The sequence below is a fragment of the Pleurodeles waltl genome, chromosome 10 (genome assembly GCF_031143425.1).
Source record: "Pleurodeles waltl isolate 20211129_DDA chromosome 10, aPleWal1.hap1.20221129, whole genome shotgun sequence".
In the NCBI taxonomy this organism is placed as follows: Eukaryota; Metazoa; Chordata; class Amphibia; order Caudata; family Salamandridae; genus Pleurodeles; species Pleurodeles waltl.
The window spans coordinates 240,621,192-240,637,304 of NC_090449.1; the positions used below are offsets into that span (position 1 = coordinate 240,621,192).

Below are 16,113 nucleotides of genomic sequence, written 5' to 3' on the forward strand. Positions count from 1 at the left end.
GTATCCAGAATCCACCAACATGTAAGGTGTGATCATCTATTCTGTATTTTCTCTTTCTGGTCAGTTCTCTGTTGAGGGCCAGTCTAAATAGTTTTCTATGCAGGCGGCGGGGTTTGCCTTCAGCTTAGAATTCAGGCCATTCCAGAGTATGGTCCATGCACTCCCGGGATCATTGTCAGTGTTCTGAGGCCTGAGTCCTGAATGGTGGAACAGATTTGAACTGGCAGACCAAATATTTTTAGGCAAGATTTAGTTGGGTAAAAGTTTTTTAAGTGTGCTGATCCTTGTTCCAGAAAGCCTTATGCATGATGCAAAAGCACCCTGAATAACATAAAAAAAAACAATTTTGAAGGCACATAGCCCCAGTACAATAGTACCATTTCCCTTTTTGCTCCTTACAACACATATTGGCTGTCAGTTAACAATGCTCTTGTAAGCTTTCTGCCAGTTTGAATGTTGCACATTTTGCCCTGTCACTACACACATTGACATATACACCTTACATTATAATATTGGTATTCATACCACTGAATAATTGCATACAAATTTCATCTTAAAGGACACATGCCTATTCATAAACTGCAGAGAAACAAATGTGTCTTATGCATAGTTTTATTATACTTTAGTCCTTTGTTTGTGTTTGATTGTCATATAAAGAAGTGTCTTGAATGCAGATGGAACTTCCAAGTTGGAAAAAGGCATTGTTGTCAAAACTCTTTACCCCATGCCTGGCTAAACCTTCCTTTTTTGACATGATACCCATTAAGGTTCTTACTGCTTACATATGAATATGCATCTTATATGGAAAAGCTGGGTAGAGAGCATATTTCAGGCTGAAAACTCTCACTCTCTCCCTAAATATTTATCACCAATCTCCCAAACCTCCTTGCCCCTCTCATGCAGCGGTAGTGGTGCACATACAGGCAATGCTCCTCGCACACATAGGCAAACTTTCCTGGTATGCCGTTGTTGCTCCCAGTGAAAACTACATGCACTCCAGCCATGTGCGATTCATATATGAATTTTCTTAAGTGATTCTAATCATCTTATAACCATACAGCAAAACTGAATGGTAACACCCAATGAGTTTCGGCGTTCGAGACTCCTTGTTCATGGGTGAACTTAATTTTATTAAGTGATTACAATCACTTAATAAAATTCACGTGTGATTCACACACGGTTGGAGTGCATGTCATTTTCACTGGGAACAAAGACTGTGTACCTGGGAAGTTTATTAATATAAATATTTTCACTGAAAAAACAAAGGTTACATGGACATTATAGATAAGAAATAGAATTTTTTTTAAATCATAGAAATTTACTTAAAAACATCAAAGGTTACAGGGACGTTATAGTTAGGCTCATGTTTTAAACCATAAAAAACCATAGCAATTCACCTGCTACATTTAAAGTTCTCTCAAGTAACTAAAACTTGTGCCCTAAGGTAACTATAACTGGCGCCCCCATCATGCACAGTTTTTTCGTCAAAACGTTTACTGCAAATATTACATTTATGGTATCAATGATGTTATCAAGGGTAGCTTGAATGCCATAATGTCTGGGTTAATTAGCACTGCATTGTGAGGGTGCGAGTTATAGTTACCTTAGGTCACTCACAGACCCACTCAGACACTCACGCATCCACTCACAAACCCACTCTATTTGCGGCAGCATTGTTTTCATATGTCTTCTCCGCATACATATTTGCGTGCAGGTTTGACAGATGAAAACTCCGCTTTCTGCAAGTGGGAGATGTTTGACACCTCTCACTTGCAGAAAGTGGACTTTGTTACTTTTGCTTGGGGGAGCTGTTGGCTTCCCCCAAGCAAAAGCAAACCGCTATGTCCCAGGGTTGGGCACCGCGAAGACGTTGGAATTCGCAGTAAACATTTTTTTGAAAGTGCTTTTTTGCTCTTGCGGGGTCCCTCTGGGACCCCAACAACAGAGCTAAGGGGTCAGGGTGTCCCTACAGTGAACCCTTTTTCCTTCCATTTTGGTTTTTTTTGTGAGACTCGGTTGAAGCCTAGTCCCAAGATGGCTGCCAACACTTTCTGGTTGAAGTGTTGGCAGTCAATCAGAGCTGTGCATCTCCCTGCACGAGTCCGTTTTGATTTGAGAAGCCTTCGCAACCTCAGATATACAAATTTGGAATTCCTTTAATTTCTCCTGAACTACTGAACGGATTTACACAAACACCCCAAAGCACAATCTACGTACTGACAGCTAGCTTTCTGCCAAATTTGCTGTAATTCCATCCAGTGGTTTTGGCTGTAATCGTGATCAAAGGTCCTAAGGGGATTAATATGGAAAGTCCAACTTTTTTGACACCCCCTCTTTTTCTCAGCCCCCGCATGACGGATCACCCCAAAACGTTCCATGCACAACAAAATTCACTGCCACACTTTTTTGGAAAATTTTGTGAAGATTTGTCAAACGGTGCCAAAGATATAGGTAAGTCAAAAAATGCTTTTCCTATAGAAATATGGTCCTAACTATAACTACATACTGGCGTCCGCCTGTAGATAATATAGATATATATATATTGTGTATATATATATATATATATATATATATATATATATATATATATATATATATATATATATATATATAAAATGATATTGTTTTATTCATTTTAAAAATATTCTTCTCAGTTACTTAGTATTGAAATTTGTATTTACAATTTAATTATTTGATTACAATAATTGTGGTGCACCCAGAATAATAAGACCCAAAGCGCAATAGTGTTATGCAGTATAAAATTATCTTCTTTATTTAATTCCAAAACTTTTCTTTTTTCATGTAATACCAATTAGAGCTACAGTCAAGGCATTTCATTCAAAAATGAACTTCTTCAGGGTGTATCATTTCAAATGAAATATGTATCCTGTATGTATCTAATTAGAGAGACCCTTTATGTCTAGCACAGTCAAAGCCTTCTTTCCTATCTCAATTTCTTATTCATTTGCACAGGGTCTACTTTTCAAAGTAGCTTCTTATTGAGCAGCATGAGATAGGGCAAGTAGTGTTCCCCAAGTCAATCTTCTCAATCAGGATTTGGCATATCACATGTTGACACCAGAATCTGAGTCCCTTATCCTGGCAGGCACTCAGCATTTTACAGAAAATACAATAATTATTTATTAAACAGTTCATTTAATGAGTTATTGAGTTGTAATATTACATTTCTTTTAATTCTAGGTTAATAATGTTTTAATTGGTACCTTTGGTTTGTGCATTAAAATATTGAAAAATGTTTTTGAATAATTACTAGGCCTTATTATTTTTCCCTATTCTTTATCATAGGGACCTCCGCCTCTGTGTGAAAAGTTACCAGTAGTAACTTTACACGCATAAATCCTATTGAAGCAGGGTCTATCCTGTTTTGAGTGCGTGGAGACACGAGTGAAGACACTTAAATCTGCACCTAGTAGTAAATTTAAACTTGGAAGTTGCGAATAGCAAGAAAGTGTAAAGTTACTACTATGTGCCGCAATAATTTTACATGTGAATACATTTATCTGTGTAAATATATCTTTGTGAAGAGGATCCAGAGTGTCATTATACAGTGACAGTTTTCACACATCTTTGTAAAACACATATTACTGTTCTACAATGCCAAGTTTTTACAGTCCCCAGTAAAGCATGCTTTGCAATGAAATCATTTAATTCACTTTGGTTTAGTAAAGAACAAATTAACATTTTATTATTTCAGTTTCCATATTGTTCGAGCAGATCACACTATGCTATGTTACAATGTCAGTTTTCCAATGTCCTTAGAAAATAACATATTAGCTATCACTGAACAGCAGTTCATCCTCACTTTCCGTCTCTCTGCAAATCTTAGCTGCTGTTTCACAGAAAAGCAAGTGGAAAGAGGCCTGGCACCCATCTCCTGAGTGCTGTTATTACGAAAGCCCACCAATGTCTCCTCCATTGCTGCTAGGTGGAGGTGAGCTTCAAAGCCACTGCTTGATTTGCATCCATATCCCAAGGTGCCATAAACATTTTCTATTGCGGCATCCACCACCTAAACACCTGACCTGGTCATGCACTTCTAAGTGAATCAGACATACAGAACAGACCTGACTCTCAGTTCTGAAACGCTGCCCTGTCAGGCAGCCTTACCGTAAGAAAGAGGCTGTGGGTGGACACCTGCAACAAGAGTATTGTTACAACAATCAAGTGCTACAATGCTCATGTCTCGTTTCAGATAAATATTTGGATGAGATTTGTACTCTTTAATATATTTACATCATTGTAGTAATAAGATTTCTGTATAAAAATATCTGCTAATGTAAAAACAGATGTCATAATACTGCAATCAAAATAAGTAACATTTATATTAAACGGTTTCTTACCTGTCAATGAACTTTGACAGTCCATATTCTAGCATGGTCAATAGTGATGTGTTTTCATCTGGTGTTACATCAAATCCAACTATTTCGCTCATCTGAAACAAAATTGGAATAAATAATTACCCGGGCTTTATGCATGGATGAACCTAAAGTCATTGTTTCAGTACTTTATAATACAGTTTGCTAAAGTTCTGAACTGAAAGAATAAACTATGTGAGTATATATTTTGCCACAGTTCCTTACTGAAGTGAACATTGAAGATGAGGAGGCTACCTTACGACGGTATTAAGAAACACATAAATATGCACATACTTTATATATCATGACATTTCATGACTAGACACACGCTTCTACTGATATATCAAATCATTTGCATAAGTCTGCAGCACCGGACTTAATCTGCTTGCTGCAGGAGCAAGGATGTTTCAACAGTCTCTTATAATATCTGGTGTTGGGCTACATGGCAAAACAGACCCTCTTCTTTCTGATGTGCAGCTCACTTCTCCTATGTTTTAAGAGTTCTGGAAGCATACATCCAAATGTCCCTATATTTCTAAAACTGCTTCGACCTCACAATTGTTTTTAAAACAAGTGAGTCTCTCACTCTTTTATACCCTAAAGCTCCTCTTTTGAATATTGTTATATTGTCACACACCTACTTGCATTTCTAAGGGGTCAAGGGCACTAGGGTCTGATGATAGAGTCCTTCTGGGCCCAACTGGTGAGACATGGGGGGATCATCGGTTGATGTACTGTGATCTGAGTGAGAAACCACCAATTTCGCAAAGTGTCTAAAAGCAATTGACACTTAGATAGAAGACAATACATAAAAATGCAACACAAGCAAAATTAAGATCTTAATGAGAGGAGCTCTTCTTCTGCCTGTTCAACCAACCCATGGCCGGCAGATCCAGGTGAAAATAAGAAACCAGCAGTGCAGGAAAAAAACTTGCTGCCCTGATGGATTATTTTGTTTTGTTACCACAGGCACTTGACACCACCAGCATGGGTTTCCTTCATTTAATTATTGTCATTGAGGTTACAATGCTATCACTTTGTCCATATTGGTCTACCTAACGATCTGCTTTGAAGGCTACTGCACCTCGAAAATGCAGCTATCAGAACATAACTTTGAATGAAGGAAAAAAACATATCACACAAGCCCTGCGATAATTTGTCTGCTTTGAAAAAAGAGAATTAGGTTTAAAATGCAGGAGTACCTGGTGCAGTAACTGCGGCATAAACAAGATCTATTCATTTACAAGGCACTGCACCTACTAAACATTCATATCTACCTCAAGACATAAGATTGTTATTGCCAAGTGCCAAACATAGAAGTCTGAAATGGTCTTCCAACAAAAATAGGGGTGCTTTCTGGCAATTTCCAATTAAAAAAAGTACTAAAACTTTTTCTCTTTGTAAAAACTCCTTCTACTGGATTGCCTCTGTTGCAGGAAGCAGATGCCATAGGCGGAGGAACTAAATATGAGGTGATTTGATTGGGATATGAATTAAGACCCCTTCCTGTCCAAAAGAGAATTACAACTGTGAGTGGACTCAGGGTAAATTTTATAACCCAATCCACATGACTTGTGTTCAAGAATTAAGAAATAGCCTTTTGAATAGTTATTTATTCTCAATACTTTATACACTCATGTAGAGTAATCATATGCCTGATAAATGTGCATGATCCTTGTGAGATATGACACTATGGACAGTATGTTACTTTTATATTGTATTTTAATCTGTTGAAATGGGGTGCAGAATAAAGATAAGATAAGATAACCCTCCAACACACGTTTCACTTGTATGGCTAGATGTAGCACAGTTTAGAATTTCCTAAATATCGAATTTTAAGAAAACGCAATTTGAGAAATGCAAAATGGTATGCAAGAAAATAGTGATTCCCTAACAGCGATTTCTTAAAATTCACAGTTGCTATTAAGGAATCGTTATTAGGGAACAGGACTCCATTCATCCCTATATGCCTGAAGGCCCATAGGTGCGAATGGTTTTGCATTTCCTAATTTGCAAATTCCTTTAAGGAATTTGCAACTTAGATAATGCAAATCCAAGGGTGCTGGGGGGCCTAAGGCCCCTTTGATCCACCCCACCCAAAAATAATTTGCATATGTAAAGCGTACACATGCCCTAGGGTCATGTGTGCATGACATGGCACTTTAAAAAATGCATTTTCAATGCATTTTTTAAAATTGCACACAGTTACCATCAACTTGGAGTTGGTGGTAAATGCATTTTCTAAATGCACAGTTCGCATTTAGGAAATGAACTGCTACTGAATTGGTGGCGGGTTAAACTTTACAAATGCACCTATCTTGGACTACCATAAATATTAAAACTCTGTGAACTATAATGTCGCCCAATATCTATGGCTATACCTGTGCACAAATCACGGCACCTGCCACCACAGGGGCAATCCTGAAAGCATTACATGCAAAAAGAAATGGATAGTGCACCACTGCGCAAAGTCAGTAAAGTCCAGTAACACAACGTTGTGTTACTGGACTTTACTGACTTTGCGCAGTGGTGCACTATCCATATCCTTTCGCATTTAGGAAATGCATGATACATGTGCACAGGTAATTGCAAATAGGTTTTCCTATTTAGGGAATCACAAATTGCAATTCCCTATTCAGAGTCACAATTTTAGGGACCCCCCAAAATTGTGATTCCCTAAAATTGAAGTGCAAGGCCTTTCATACATTGTGAAAGGCGATTTTTTGCATTCACATACGTTGGAATCTTGTGATTTGCACCGTTTGCGAATGCAAAATGTCTTGATACACCTGACTCTTAGTTTCTTTTCAGTGCATTAGAGGTAGTGTAGTTTAATGTTTACAACTCCACATGCCTAGGGGCTGCATGAGCTAAGTAACAATAGATAAACAAAGGTTGTGGGGCTAGAAACATGCCCTCTCTTCACTTTTTTGGTACTTCTCACTTTCTGAACAATCTTGATACTTCAGTCAATTGATGTGGATGCCTATTCCCACCTGGAAGCGAACCTGATAATGAAGCATGCCACAAGCCCTGGCTGAGGGTTTGACATGCTTTTACCCGTAGATTAACATGCCAAAGTCATATTAATGTGTCAGAAGATTAAGGACACTAATGGGTCCATGTTTCTGCTCCAAACTCTCTGACATGGATCTAGCATTCACTGTGCATCAGGACACAAGCTGCCCCTCACTGATAAGGCCCAACATGATCAAATCCAGTTTGGGGTTGCTTGTGTTTCCTTCTAGAGGGGACCAGGTCTGGCAGTTCGGACCGCACTGTGTTTATTGTGGACTTGCGGACTCCCAGGAACCCCTTAAGGGTCCTGCATGTGAACCATGTCAAAGCCACACTTTGACCAGACTGAATTATCCATGCTCCTAGCGACAGATGATGGGGTGAAGGAAGAGAGTGAGCCTCTTCCTGACGTCCCGTCTCCTGGAGAGAAAGATGGGTCTGTGGAGGGAGTGAACCTCTCCCCCTTCCTGACCTCAGAACAACAGAGGGGTCATTGCCAGGTACTTGGTCAGTTTGCCTCCCTGTTCTCCTTGATCCCAGGGATCACACACTTGTGTACACATGATGTGAACACTGGGGACAGTCCACCCATTAAACAGATGGTTTATAGGGTGACTGATAAGGTCAGGGCTAGCATCAAAGATGAGGTGTCTAAGATGTTATCTATAGGGGTAACTGAGTTTTCTAGCAGTCCTTGGGCCAGCCCTGTGGTATTGGTCCCAAAGGCTGTGCTCCTGGTGCCACCCCAGAACTTTGGTTCTGTGTGGACTACCGGGGACTCAATGCGGTCACTAAAACTGACGTGCACCCCATACCCCGAGCTGATGAGCTCTTCAATCGGTTGGGAGTTGCCAAATACCTCAGCACATTTGATTTGACGTCTGGGTATTGGCAGATTGCTCTAACTGAGGGGGCCAAGGAGAGGTCAGCATTTTCTACCCCAGATGGGCACTTCCAGTTTAAAGTGATGCCATTTGGGATGAAGAATGCCCCTGCCACATTTCAGAGGTTGGTCAACCAGGTGTTGACTGGGCTGGATGACTTCAGCGCAGCTTACCTGGATGACACTGCAGTATTCAGCTCCACTTGGGAGGATCACTTGCAGCACCTTTGCAGAGTGTTGGAGGCCCTGCAAAAGGCAGGCTTCACTATTAAGGCCAGTAAGTGCCACATAGGGCAGGGTTCTGTGGTGTATTGTGGACACTAGATAGGGAATGGCTAAGTGGCACCCCTACAGCCACAAATTGACACCATTCTGGCTTGGGAGCCTCCCAAGACCCAGACTGAGGTGAGGGCCTTCTTTGGCCTCACTGGCTATTTCAGGAGGTTTGTCAAGGGATATGGCACCATTGTTGCTCCCTTGAATGAGTTGACCTCCAAGAAGCAACCAAAGAAGGTGATCTGGACAGAGGCTTGCCAGACCGCTTTTGATGCCCTGAAGGCTTCCATGTGCACAGCCCCTATGCTGAAAGCACCTGACTACTCCAAGGAGTTTGTTGTGCAAACAAATGCCTCAGAGCATGGTATAGGAGCAGTACTCTCACAGCTCAATGAAGAGGGCCTAGATCAACTGGTAGCCTTCATTAGCAGGAGGTTACTGCCCAGGGAACGTAGGTGGAGTGCAACAGAGCGCAAAGCTTTTACTATGGTCTGGGTGCTGAAGAAGCTAAGACCCTACTTGTTTGGGACTCACTTCTGGGTTCAGACCGACCACAGGCCCCTCAGATGGTTAATGCAGATGAGGGGTGAGAATCCAAAACTGTTGAGGTGGTTCATTTTCCTACAGGGGATAGACTTTATGGTAGAACACCGCCCTGGTACAGAACACGCCAATGCTGATGGTCTGTCCAGAATCTTCCGCCTTAGTGATGAGAACTCCCATGAGGTTGGGTAGTTGCTCGCCACTTTCAACTGGAGGGGACACGTATTAGACTTGGCATCCTTGGTGTGATCTCTCCTAACTTTTTGCCTCTGTTCCCCAGGTTGTTGATGTGTGCTGGACTCTGTTTTTGCTGTTTTTGATACTCTGGGCACTTTGCCATGCTATCCAGTGCTAAAGTGCAAGTGTGCCTATGTAAAATGGATGTGTAATTGGCATTCCATGATTGGCATATTTGATTTACTAGTAAGTCCCTAGTACAGTGCACTAGAGGTGCCCAAGGCCTGTAAAGCAAATGCTACTAGTGGGCCTGCAACACTGATTGTGCCACCCACATACGTAGCCCTGTAAACATGTCTCAGACCTGCCACTGCAGTGTATGTGTGTGCAGTTTTGCACTGCCAATTCAACTTGGCAAGTGTACACACTTGCCAGGCCCAGACCTACCCTTTTTATACATGTAAGTCACCCCTAAGGTAGGCCCTAGGTAGCTCCATGGGCAGGATGCAGTGTATGTTAAAGGTGGGACATGTACTTATGTGTCTTACATGTCCTGACAGTGAAATACTGCCAAATTTGTTTTTCACTGTTGCAAGGCCTATCTCTTTCATAGGTTAACATGGGGTCTGCCTTTAAATGTTATTGAAGTGCAGATTCCCTTTAGGAGCGGATCGAAATATGTAGTTTAGGGTCTCTGAGCTCACAATTTAAAAATCCATATTTTAGTGAAGTTGGTTTTTGGATTGTGTGTTTGAAAATGCCATATTTAGAAAGTAGGCATTTTCTTGCTTAAATCATTCTGTGACTCTGGCTGTTTGTGGATTCCCTGTCTGGGTCATTTTGACAGTTGGGCTCTTTGCACCTCTCTCTAGACAGTGACACAAAGGGGGGTGGGGTGTAGCCCACATATCCTGATGAGCTATCTGTGCTGGAAGGGAGGGGAGGAGTGGTCACTCACGCCTGAATGGGCTGTGCCTGCCCTAACACAATGCAGTCTCCAACCCCTTGGTGTGTGGCTGGGGCCTGGCCTGGACAAGAAAGGATGTACAAACACTTGAGACTTTACTTTTGAAGTCTGCCAACTTCGAAGGCAGAAAGGGGTATAAATATTGGACCCAAAACCCCAGACTTTAGATTACTGGCCCGTGACTGTGCTGTGCTGGGCTATCCTGCAGTTGCTGCTTCTGCCTGTGCAAGGGGACAAAGTCTGGACTTTGTTGCATTCCTGTTTGAGAAGTGACTCCAGGGGCTTGGAGTAGAGCTTGCCTCCTGTTTTGAAGCCTCAGGGACAGCAAAGGCTTCATCAGCCAGACCTGAATCTGCTTGCTGTGGATTTCCGCTTGCCAGAGCGTGCCATTCCAGTTCCTCTACCACTGGAAGTGAATTCTCAGAGAAAAACCAGTCTAACGACGCCAGAGGACGCCATGTGACTTCACGAAGGATGCCGTTGCCCAGAACCATGACACCGCTTGTCCTGAGGCCGTGGACATCACTGAGTGCAACAAATCTGACGACCCTGTGAGCTGGCGCCACTACCCCAGAACCGTTGCCTGCCACGAGGACGTGGACCTCAAAGAAGTCCGACGACCCTGTAGGCCTCTCATCGCTGCAGCCGCTGATCCCGCCTGACTTCGCCGTGACCGGAGTGCAGTAAGTCCAGCGTCTGTGACAATACAATGCCATCACACCTGCAGCCCTGTGACGTCATTGCGACCCCGTGAGGTTGCCCTGCAGCATCATGACTCCGCCAGACTTCGCATCTGCCGGAAACAAGGGACGACTTTGCATCTGACGCCACTTCACCTCCACTGCCCTGTATTGAGGACCGTACGCCGCTGTGCGACGCCGCTGTCCGACGCCGCTGTCCTTCTGCCCAGTGGCACAGGAACCAACGCCACATTGGATCCAGCGACGCCACTCTCCCGACTCCGTGCACTGGCCTGTTTTCTACTTGTTTCTTAAGGTATCGTACCTGGGACTCCATAAACGGCACCATTGTCGTCGCATTGTAGGAAACAACTCTGTCACGACACCGCATAATACCAACTTGCAGTATATGTGCCTCAAGGCACTGATTTCATGCTTTTAAGTGGTAAATTCATATTTTTAACTTTATATTGTATATGTTTATCGTATTTGGTCTTGTTTATTGAGATAAAATAATTACTATTTTTCTAAACGTGTGTTGAGTCATTTTGTAGTGGTTCACTGTATTACTGTGTGTGTTTGTACAAATTCTTAACACATTGTCTCTGAGTTAAGCCTGCCTGCTCGTGCCAAGCTACCAAGGGGGTGAGCGGGGTGTTAACTGAGTGTGATTCTCCTTTACCCTGACTAGAGTGAGGATCCTTGCTTGGACAGATGGTAATCTGACTGCCAACCAAAGACCCCATTTCTAACAACTACTCTTTTACTTTCCCCCTACCTAGCCATAGTTCTAACTGAAAAACAAAAACTAATCCTGATCTTCATCTTCATGATCGTTCTCACACTAACTAACATATTTAAAAGTCTATCCTTAGCCCTTTGCCTTTCCCTTACCCTAAGCCTAACCCCTATCTTAACCACGATTCACACTCTTACAATAAAGGCAATATTATCCCAAACCCTATCCTTATTTTTTACCCTAACCGCAACACACACCCTTACCATAAACGTGGTTTTATCTCTAACACTATCCATATCCCTAATTCGAAGTCTTATACCACCACACTCCTACCCTACCCTAAAGGTAATACTACCCCTAACTATAGCCCATACCCTAGCCCTCACCCTAACCTCAACACACAACCTTACCCTAAAGGTAATTCTATCCCTAATGCTTTTGCTCCAAACTTACTCATTTGAATTTTTGACCTAGCTCTGGTTGAAAGTTCACAGGTTCCATCAGAACTGGATAGTAGGCTTGTATATCTTTGAGGCGAAATTGAGTTTGGTGACAGGTTGCTAAATTATTTTCTTTATTTGCGTTTAAGTTTATTTGTAGCTTGCTACATGCTGTAAGTAGTCGTCTCTGAGTACTTCACAATGAGCATGGGGTGAGGGGTTACAGGTATTAATCCTGGATGTTGATGAGTAGGTTTGTAAAATCATAGAGTGGTCAGCTCTTAGGAGTTTAAGCAGTCAATAGCCTCATTGACCTCCTCACAGTATGTTTTCATCTGGTACTTTCTTGTTTCCCACACTATGGGGGTCATTCCGACCCTGGCGGTCCATGACCGCCAGGGCCGGGGACCGTGGAAGCACCGCCAACAGGCTGGCGGTGCTTCCTGGCCAATTCTGACAGCGGCGGTAAAGCCGCGGTCAGAAAAGGGGAACCAGCGGTTTCCCGCCGGTTTTCCCCTGGCCAAAGGAATCCTCCATGGCGGCGCTGCAAGCAGCACCGCCATGGGGATTCCGACCCCCTTCCCGCCAGCCTGTTCCTGGCGGTTTACACCGCCAGGAAGAGGCTGGCGGGAACGGGTGTCGTGGGGCCCCTGGGGGCCCCTGCACTGCCCATGCCACTGGCATGGGCAGTGCAGGGGCCCCCTAACAGGGCCCCATAAAGATTTTCAGTGTCTGCTTGGCAGACACTGAAAATCGCGACGGGTGCCACTGCACCTGTCGCACCGCAGCAAATCCATTCGGAGCCGGCTTCATCTTTGCTGGGGCTTTTCCGCTGGGCCGGCGGGCAATCTTTTGCAGATCGCCCGCCGGCCCAGCGGGAAAGTCGGAATGTCCCCCGCGGTCATCTGACCGCAGGGCGGTGTTTGGGCGGTTTCCGCCCGCCGCCCGCTGGGGTCGGAATGACCCCCATATGTGCCTCATGTTCAGCCGAGCCATAATTGGGGGAGTAGGCAATTAATATTAGTTAACCCTTCCAGCAGAGGACAAAAACGCCTTTGTAATAGTACAAAAACTAGCCAATGATGTAACTGGAAGACTAGGAAAAGGTGACCATCAACGTTTGTAACGTTAAACTTTAAATAACACATAGGGGGTGATTCTCACCCTGGCGGGCGGCGGAGGCCGCCCGCCAGAGTTCCCCCCTCCAGAATACCGCACCGCGGTCATTAGACCGCTGCGGGTATTCTGTGTTTTACACTGGGCTGGCGGGCGACAGCCAAAAGGCCGCCCGCCAGCCCAGTGTAAAACTACCTTCCCACGAGGACGCCGGCTCAGAATTGAGCCGGCGGAGTGGGAAGGTGCGACGGGTGCAGTTGCACCCGTCGCGAATTTCAGTGTCTGCAAAGCAGACACTGAAATTCTTTTTGGGGCCCTCTTACGGGGGCCCCTGCAGTGCCCATGCCATTGGCATGGGCACTGCAGGGGCCCCCAGGGGCCCCGCGACACCCCATACCGCCAAACAGGATGGCGGTATGGGGTGTCAGAATCCTCCATGGCGGTGCAGCTTGCTGCGCCGCCATGGAGGATTCATTTGGGCAGCGGAAAACCGGCGGGAGACCGCCGGTTTTACACTTCTGACCGCGGCCGAACCGCCGCGGTCAGAATGCCCAGCGGGGCACCGCCAGCCTGTTGGCGGTGCCACCGTCATTTTAGCCCTGGCGGTCTTGGACCGCCAGGGTTAGAATGACCCCCATAATTCCCTGAAATAGTATAAGTTAGTGCAGGAAGTCATGCAACACAAGATAGCGCTTGGGGGTTCCAACAGTAGCACTGATCAATTTTCAGACATAAAACTATTTTGAACCAAAATTTGCTCCAGGGGTAAGCAGCGAAATAGCTTTGCATAATGGAACACCAGCCCTAATTATTTCAAAAAGGTAGGGGTAATCTGTAATTTAAGTTAAAATGAACATTTTAGGTGGCTTAATCATGGACAATTATATTTTACTTATTGGTGGCTCAACACAGTTACACAGCGCAATGCTTAGTACTGTGGTAAACCAGCTTTTTGTAGTAATTATGACATCATTAGCACATGATTCATAGTAAGGCCCAAATTTAAGATAAGTGGCGGTACATTATTTGCAGCGCCACTTAGCACCCCCCTAACACCACCATGTGTGCGCCGTACTGAACATACTGCGCACCATGGCGCAGGCTAGGGACATTAGCATCAAAAATGTTGGCTCTAATCCTGCAAAGTACATGGTGGCCCATTATAAATAATAGTGTGCGTGGGGAGGTGGTGGTGGATGAGGAGTCCCCGGTCACAAAGGGCTTCCTTACCTCCTTGTTCGACTCGCTCCGGAATGATATACAGGAACTTCGAAGGGACATATCGCAGGAGGTGAGAGAGTTGCGAGGGGAGGTCACGTCCCTGGGCGAGCGAGTGGCACAGATGGAGGACGGCGAGATCTCCTGTGTCGAGGAGGTGGCGGGCCTGCAACAGGAGGTCGTACGCCTGCAGGAAAAACAGGACCTCCTACAGATAATGGTGGAGGACTTGGAAAATCGCTTGAAGAGGCATAATATCCTAATCAGAGGGGTGCCGGCTGGGGCGGAGAAGGAGGACATTGGAGACTTCGTGGTGGAGCTGTTTCGCTCATTGCTGGGACCGGAGGAGACCCGGGAGATTACGTTAGATAGAGTTCACTGAGTAGGCCGTGCGGGTGGAGCTGGAGATAGGCCACCAGATATTTTAGCCTGCGTTCAGAGTTATGAGCTTAAAGAAAGCATTCTGCAGCGGGCTTGCAATCTTTCACAGGTCCATTTTAGAGGGCATGTGCTTCAACTATTTCAGGACCTCTCGGCTCGGACCTTGCAGTGGCGGCGAGAATTCAAGGCCATTACGGAGCACTTGCGAGCCCATGATGTAACTTACTCGTGGGGTCACCCATTCCGCCTTGCCTTCCGCTGGGAAGATCAGATCCGGCAGGTGAGGACTGTATTGGAGGCGAATCGGATCTTGCGCCTGGAGGGCGAGGACCAGGATCCGGGTGCTAAAAGGGGCTCGGCTGGCGGCGATCGTCCGCGTTGGCGACGGAAAGAGAGGAGGCGGAAGCAGCAGCCCCCCACGGCGTTGGAGCAAATGTCGGAACGGGAGGCGGTATTGAGCAGCGTGGCCGCTGGGACTAACGCTTGAGGGAGCACTGGCCGTGGAAAGCCGTCCTGCTGGGGGTCGCTCCGATTTAGGCCTTTCTGGCTGATTAAGAGGGGTCTGGGTGGCGGGGCTGTTGGACTTGACTTCACAAACTCGAGAGGTTCTACAGCCCTATTGGGACTTCACCTCGATGGAGATGTGTGTGCGAGGACTTTGTTATTATGGGCACCTGTTGTGCGTACTGGTTGTGTGTTGCAGTGTTTTCTTGCGATATTGGTTATTGGATGGAGTGGTGGTGTGGCCCTGTTACCCGGAGTGGCTGATGGTCTGTCCTGGGATGTGGTTCCCCCACAGCGCCCCTCCCTTCCTGACTGCTTTTTTTCCTCTTGATGCATGACTGTTAAATGTATAAGCTTGAATGTTCGTGGGCTCAACAGTCCGACTAAGAGGTTGGCGATCTTATCGGCCTTTGAGAAGTCGGGGAGTCATATTTGTTTGCTACAGGAGACACACCTAGTGCAGAGAGACACGTTTTGCATGCGCTCCAAGTGGTTCCCTAGGCAGTTCTGGTCGTCAGCCTCCACGAAACACGCAGGGGTCGCGATACTGCTTTCGAGGTCTTTTCCCGGGGAAGTGGTGGGGAAAATTCATGAGGTACAGGGAAGGTTTCTGGCGGTTCGAATAAGGGTGGGGGCCTTTTTCTATACTATAGCTTCTCTATATGCTCCTAATACTCAGCAAGAAGCCTTCCTGAGACAGGCTGTCTCCCCGATGTTGCATTCACCGGATGGTGCCATTTTGATAGGAGGCGATTTTAACTTAGTAATGGATAATGATGTGGATCGCTCTGGTCA

At 45.0% G+C, this 16,113-nt stretch overlaps 1 protein-coding gene across 1 annotated transcript in view; it reads right to left on the reverse strand.

Moving 5' to 3' along the window:
* DNAH3 (dynein axonemal heavy chain 3) overlaps nt 1-16,113 on the reverse strand; it is a 536,699-nt gene that overhangs the window by 298,758 nt on the left and 221,828 nt on the right. Inside the window, exon 19 of the mRNA XM_069210285.1 lies at nt 4,362-4,453. Coding sequence (XP_069066386.1) covers nt 4,362-4,453 — 92 coding nt within the window. The remainder of the gene's footprint in view (nt 1-4,361; nt 4,454-16,113) is intronic.